At 70.5% G+C, this 5,823-nt stretch overlaps 1 protein-coding gene across 5 annotated transcripts in view; it reads left to right on the top strand.

Moving 5' to 3' along the window:
- Positions 1-3,835, top strand: part of CAD (carbamoyl-phosphate synthetase 2, aspartate transcarbamylase, and dihydroorotase) — a 36,088-nt gene extending 32,253 nt beyond the window's left edge. For all 5 annotated transcript variants that reach the window (XM_075914495.2, XM_075914496.2, XM_075914497.2 and 2 more), the window contains 8 exons: positions 393-535; positions 620-694; positions 864-1,076; positions 1,526-1,651; positions 2,345-2,500; positions 2,590-2,691; positions 2,809-2,903; positions 2,978-3,835. In XM_075914495.2, coding sequence (XP_075770610.2) covers positions 393-535; positions 620-694; positions 864-1,076; positions 1,526-1,651; positions 2,345-2,500; positions 2,590-2,691; positions 2,809-2,903; positions 2,978-3,080 — 1,013 coding nt within the window. In that variant the 3' untranslated portion in view covers positions 3,081-3,835. The remainder of the gene's footprint in view (positions 1-392; positions 536-619; positions 695-863; positions 1,077-1,525; positions 1,652-2,344; positions 2,501-2,589; positions 2,692-2,808; positions 2,904-2,977) is intronic.
- The last annotated feature ends 1,988 nt before the right edge of the window (positions 3,836-5,823 follow it).

A 5,823-nucleotide genomic window follows, 5' to 3' on the forward strand; every position in this document is an offset into this window, starting at 1 on the left:
GAGGTTCAGGCTGCAATGGGTGGCCGGGCCCCCTCACCCCACTGACCCGCAAATGCAGCTCCCCACTGGGTGGGAACTGCTGGCTGTGCTATAGGGGGTGCCCTCGGCCGTGCCATGGGGGAGCATGCAGGGGGGGGGGCGTGGACTGTACCATGGGGGAGGAGGCGGGGGGGGGGCCGTGGACTGTACCATGGGGGAGCAGGCGGGGGCGCACCCTGTGCCATGGAGGCGCCGTAGGCTGTGGCAGGTGTAGGGAACCGGCAGCCGTGCCATGGGGGGGGATGCAGGCGGGGGGGGGGGCTGGCCCATGGCAGGGGCAGGGGCAGTCTCCCCTCCTGCCAGGAGGCCCCTGTGTCCCCGGCTGGCTGGCTGACTCCTGCGCTGTGCTACAGATCTGGCTGTGCCCCAGGACAGCTACTCCCACCTGCCCAGGCAGACGTCGCCCCCCAGCGCCCCCCACCCCCAGACCTCCCCGCTGCTGCACCCCCTCGTGGGCCAGCACATCCTCTCCGTCAAGCAGTTCACCAAGGAGCAGGTACCGGGCGGGGCGAGGGCGGGGGCGGGGCGGGGGCAGGGGCAGGCTCGGCGTGGGCTCAGACTCATCGCTGTCTCCTTCCAGATGTCCCACCTGTTCAATGTGGCGCACACCCTGCGCATGCTGGTGCAGAAGGAGCGCAGCCTGGACATCCTCAAGGTGGGCGGGGCAGGCTGGGAAGGGGACCCTGGCCTGGGTGGGAGCTGGGGGGTGGGGGGGTCCGACCTTGCCCTGGAGCGGTGCTGGGGGGGATCGGGGCCCCGTCAGTGGGCGGGCGCTGGGAGGGGCGGGATCGGGGCCCCCACACTCAGTCTCCCCTCCCCCGCAGGGGAAGGTCATGGCCTCCATGTTCTACGAGGCGAGCACGCGGACCAGCAGCTCCTTCGCGGCGGCCATGCACCGCCTGGGCGGCTCCGTCCTGACCTTCTCGGAGGCCACGTCCTCGGCGCAGAAGGGCGAGTCCCTGGCCGACTCGGTGCAGACCATGAGCTGCTACACGGACGTGCTGGTGCTGCGCCACCCCCAGCCTGGGGCCGTGGAGGTGAGGGGGGCAGGCCTGGCGGGGGATGGGCTGTAACTGGGTGGGAGCTGGATCCTATGCCCAGCCCTGTGGGATGGGGGGATGGGCAGCGCCTGGGCCAGGCCCTGGTGGCTAGTGGGGGAACGGGGTGGGATGGGCAGCAGCTGGGCTGGGCCCCATTGGCTCGTGGGGAGATGGGCAGCGGCTGGGCCGGGTCCCGGTGGGTCATGGGGTGGATGGGCGGTGGCCAGGTCCTGGTGGCTCGTGGGGGGATGGGCGGCGGCCGGGCCGGGTCCTGGTGGCTCGTGGGGGGATGGGCGGCGGCCGGGCCGGGTCCTGGTGGCTCGTGGGCTGGGCCCCATTGGCTCGTGGGGGGATGGGCGGCGGCTGGACCAGGCCGGGCCCAGTGGCTCGTGGGGAAACGGGGGGAGGCGGCGGCGGCGGCCGGGCTCAGCAGGTGTCGTTTGCAGCTGGCTGCCAAGCACTGCCGCAAGCCGGTGATCAATGCCGGGGACGGCGTCGGCGAGCACCCCACGCAGGCCCTGCTGGACGTCTTCACCATCCGCGAGGAGCTGGGCACCGTCAACGGCATGACCGTGAGCACTGGGCCGGGCCGGGCGCGGAGGCCAAGGCCCCGGGCTGTGGGGGAGGGGCTGACGGCGCGTCGGGGGCCCCACAGCCGGATGCGACTCCCCGCCAGTGGCTGGAATAGAAGGTTTATTGCTTCTCAGTGACAGTCCAGGCGGGATGCAGGCACAGGAGGATGGGCCGGCAGCCTTAGTCCCAAGGGGTTAACAGGCCCCTGAACCCCCTATACTGGTCTTAGTCTGCTTCCTCCCGCCTCCCCCACACTCAGGCCGCCCCTTCTCCCAGCCACCGGTCGCTCCCCCCCCCCGTCCCCCGTAGCCACTCCCCTCCCCCCGTCCTTGCTTCAAGCCCCTTCCCCAGGCCAGGTGAGAGTTGCTGGGCCGTGGCCGATGTGCCCCCCTCAGAGACCCCCCTGGGCTGTGCACACAGACACCCCCAGTCTCTGCAGAGCAGCACCGGCCAGCAGGGGTCACCCCAGCCCAGCTCGGCCACCAGTGACTGCCCGACACAGCGGGCCCGGGGCCACGAGAGTGGACAGCCCCCCCGCCCCGCGTCACGGAGGCCAAGGTGCCAGGCTTGTGGGGGGGTTTCTGTGCTGGGTCTGGCCTCTGGCCCCATGGCCCCAGCCTGCCGGGGAGCAGGGGGGCTGCGAGCGCTGCCCCCTGCTGGCCGGGCTGCAGCCGCCGCTGTTCTGCCCCCAGATCACCATGGTGGGAGACCTGAAGCACGGGCGCACGGTGCACTCGCTGGCCGGGCTGCTGACGCAGTACCGCGTGAACCTGCGCTACGTCACGCCCCCCGGCCTCCGCATGCCCCCCGACATCATCCACTTCCTCGCCTCCAAGGGCATCAAGCAGGTGAGCCGGCTGCCTGCCAGCCCTCCCCCTCCCCCCGGCGCCCTGCCGCCCGCGGCGTTCTCACGCCCTGCCCCGCCCCGCCCCGGCAGGAGGAGTTCGACAGCATCGAGGAGGCGCTGCCCGACACGGACGTGCTGTACGTCACCCGCATCCAGAAGGAGCGGTTCAGCTCCGTGCAGGAGTACGAGGCGGTGAGTGCGGCCTGGCGGGGGCTGGGGGTTCAGGGGGTGGGGTGGGGCTTGGCCGGGGGGCATGGGCCTGTGGCCGGTCGGGTGACGGGGGGGTCCTAACAGCCTCTCCCCCCCCAGTGCTTCGGGCAGTTTGTCCTCACCCCGCACATCATGACCAGAGCCAAGAGGAGGATGGTTGTCATGCACCCGCTGCCGCGTGTCAATGAGATCAGGTGAGGTGGCCGGGTCCCCTCCCCCGGGCGGGGGCTCCGGAGCCCCCAGCACTGACGCTCTCCTTGCTCCCTAGCGTGGAGGTGGACTCGGACCCCCGGGCGGCCTATTTCCGCCAGGCCGAGAACGGCATGTACATCCGCATGGCGCTGCTGGCCACCGTGCTGGGCAGGTACTAGCGCCCCCGCCCGGGCAGCGATGGACGGACTCACGGACCAACCGGCTCCTCCGCAGAGACTGCAGCGGGAAGGCCCCCAGCGAGCCACCGGCCCGGGGTCCTTCCAGGGGCCTCTCAGCCCATGTGTGCGGGGGGAGCGGGGGAGCAGCCATGTGGGGCCTGCTGCCCTGGGGCATTTGCCTCTGGAGCCCTCACGTGCCTTTGGGGCTGGGCTGGCACCTGCTGGCTTCGTGGGCTCCTCCAGCCGGGGTCGGGGCTGGCTCCCCGCGGGGCTCTCCTGGGGCAGCGATTCCTAGCCTGGCTCTGGGCCCATCGCGCGGCCTGGGCTCGCCCTGCGGCCCCTCTGCCACCCTGGGGCCACGGACTCTCCTCCCCCCCCCCCCCAGGGCGGGCAGCCGCTTGGCCTCTGCTTGCTGAGTACCCCTCCGCCCCCGTCTGGCTGCGGGAGTCAGCCCCTGGGCTGGGCGCTGCGGTGGGCTCCTGGCAGTGCCCCCAGTATCCCCGTGGTGGGCTCCTGGCAGTGCCCCCAGTATCGGGTGCCCCGTGGTGGGCTCCTGGCAGTGCCCCCAGTATCCGGGCGCCCCGTGGTGGGCTCCTGGCAGTGCCCCCAGTATCCCCGTGGTGGGCTCCTGGCAGTGCCCCCGGCATCCTCCTGCCCCGCAGCACTAGGGCCTCGGCGTCTCTACCGCCACTTTTCTACACCCCACTGTGAACAGCCGGCTTCCCTGGTTTTAATAAACAGCCGGGTGCACTCGCTGCCTGTCCGGTCCGTGCAGGGCCGCCGCTGGGCGCCGCTCGAGCCTGCAGCCCCGTGTGCGCCTTCCCAGGACCCCTCTGCCCCAGGCCCTGCCCCGGTCCAGCCCCTGCTCTATCCCTGCCCTACACTCCACCCCTCACTCAGCCCCACTCAGGCTGCCCCACCCCATCCTCAAGGCTCCGCCCTCACGGAGCCCCCGCCCCTGAGCAGTGCGGCGCAGGGTCAGTCGCTGTGGGGTAGCCTGGCAGCCTCTGCGCCGTTGCCCTCTCCTAGCAGCCCCAGTTGCTGTGGTCTGAGCCCTGCACGGCCAGGGCTGCCCTGTCCCCCCTGCTGCCTGCGGCTCCTGCTGCCGCGCCAGGCCCCACCCCCAGCGACTCTCCCAGGCTGCCTGGGGCTAACATGGGGACCCCTAAGGTGCTGGGCTTGGGGCAGCTGCCCTGAACTTTCTACAGCTGGGAAGGGCAGCCTACCCCCTTGGGCCAACTTCACCCCCCCTGCCACACCCAGCCACTGTCCCCCCAGGCACAGACAAGGGCCCAGGCTGCAGCTAGTCCGGCTGTGACTGCACGCACCCAGGAACGGCCACTGGCAAGGGGAACGTTCCTCCCCCAGTCCAGGCTCCCCCTCCCCCTGCAGGGCTGCAGCCCCATCTTGCGGGTAGGGACACGGGCAGGCTTTCTGTAAGGTCCGTACAACCAGGGCCCCCCAGCTACACCCCCTCTGCTGGGTAAACCCCAAATCGCCCCGTCTTGCCTTGCACGGAAAGCTCCTGCCACCCCCCTCAATGCGGAGAGGACAGCGCCCCGCGCCCTGGCCTAGGTGCAGCAAACCCCACTGGTCACTAGGAGAGACCAAGCGATTCTGCGGCAGGGCAGTGGGGTCACGGCGGGGCCCCGTAAGGAAAACCCAAAGGGAGCTGAACTGCTGCAGTGCTCGGGAATAGCAAACCCGGCCGCGGGGGTCAGCAGCCCCACGCCGTTGCGCATGGATTGCTCCAGCACTGATTCGGTGCCCCACTGCGGTGGGGAAGGGGAGTCGACAGGCGAGTGCCTCCTGCCAGCCCCACGGCGGTGGGGAAGGGGAGTCGACAGGCGAGTGCCTCCTGCCAGCCCCACGGCGTGGGCCCTGCGGGAAGTCGATCTAAGCTACGCGCCGAGTTCCACGGCTGCTGTCACGCAGATCGACTTTCCCGTCGCGTCGCCCTGCTGGCGGCAGCGGGGGATCTGCTTTGAGTGCTTGTCCTTGTGTGCCCTGCCTGCCGGGCCGTCCCTAGCCGCTCCCAGACGGTCGCCTGCCGGGCCGTCCCGGCCTTCTGTGTGGCACCCTGCTCACCCGCCCCGCGGCCTTGCAGCTGCATTTCCAAGTCTCCCATCCTGCTACGGTTCTCGGCCCTCGGTGTCCTGGGAGGCAGGTGTAAGTTCGGTTCGGGGGAGACGCTGGGGCCGGCCCCTCAGCCCGGTTGGGGGGGTGGGGGCCACGAGGCTTCAATTCAGCTCCTGCAACACGTCCATGCAGTGACGCGAGCCCTGCGCTGCCTCCAGGCAGGCGCTGTCAGTTCTGAGCCCCAGGGTGGATTCCGCCAGCTGTCCAGGGGCCAGGTGGTGCCGGGGGGCAGAGGCCTGGACGTGATGCGCTTGTGAGGGCCCTTCTGTTCTAGGATTCCACGGCTCTGCACTTGCTCCCGTTCCCCAAGAGGGGCCGGGCAAGGCTGGGCTGGGCGAGGGGGCCTGGGGAATGTTTTTCTCAATGGGGGGCCACACCAGTGAGGCTTGCTGGGGGGGAGGGGTTTGTTTTGTTTTTTTGCTTCCCACGAGTATGTGGGTGGCCCCCAACCCAAAAAGTTCCCCCTCCCCTGCCTAGGGAGTAAGGCCGGCCGGCCTGAGGCTCAGCCCGTGCCAGGCATGGCTCAGCTCTGCTTCCCGCTGAATCCCTGTGCTGGTGGCTGGATGCACCACCTCCGTGGGGTCCTCTCCCATTAAGCCCTATC

The sequence above is a fragment of the Pelodiscus sinensis genome, chromosome 3 (assembly GCF_052426305.1).
Source record: "Pelodiscus sinensis isolate ZL-2025 chromosome 3, ASM5242630v1, whole genome shotgun sequence".
Taxonomy (NCBI): Eukaryota; Metazoa; Chordata; order Testudines; family Trionychidae; genus Pelodiscus; species Pelodiscus sinensis.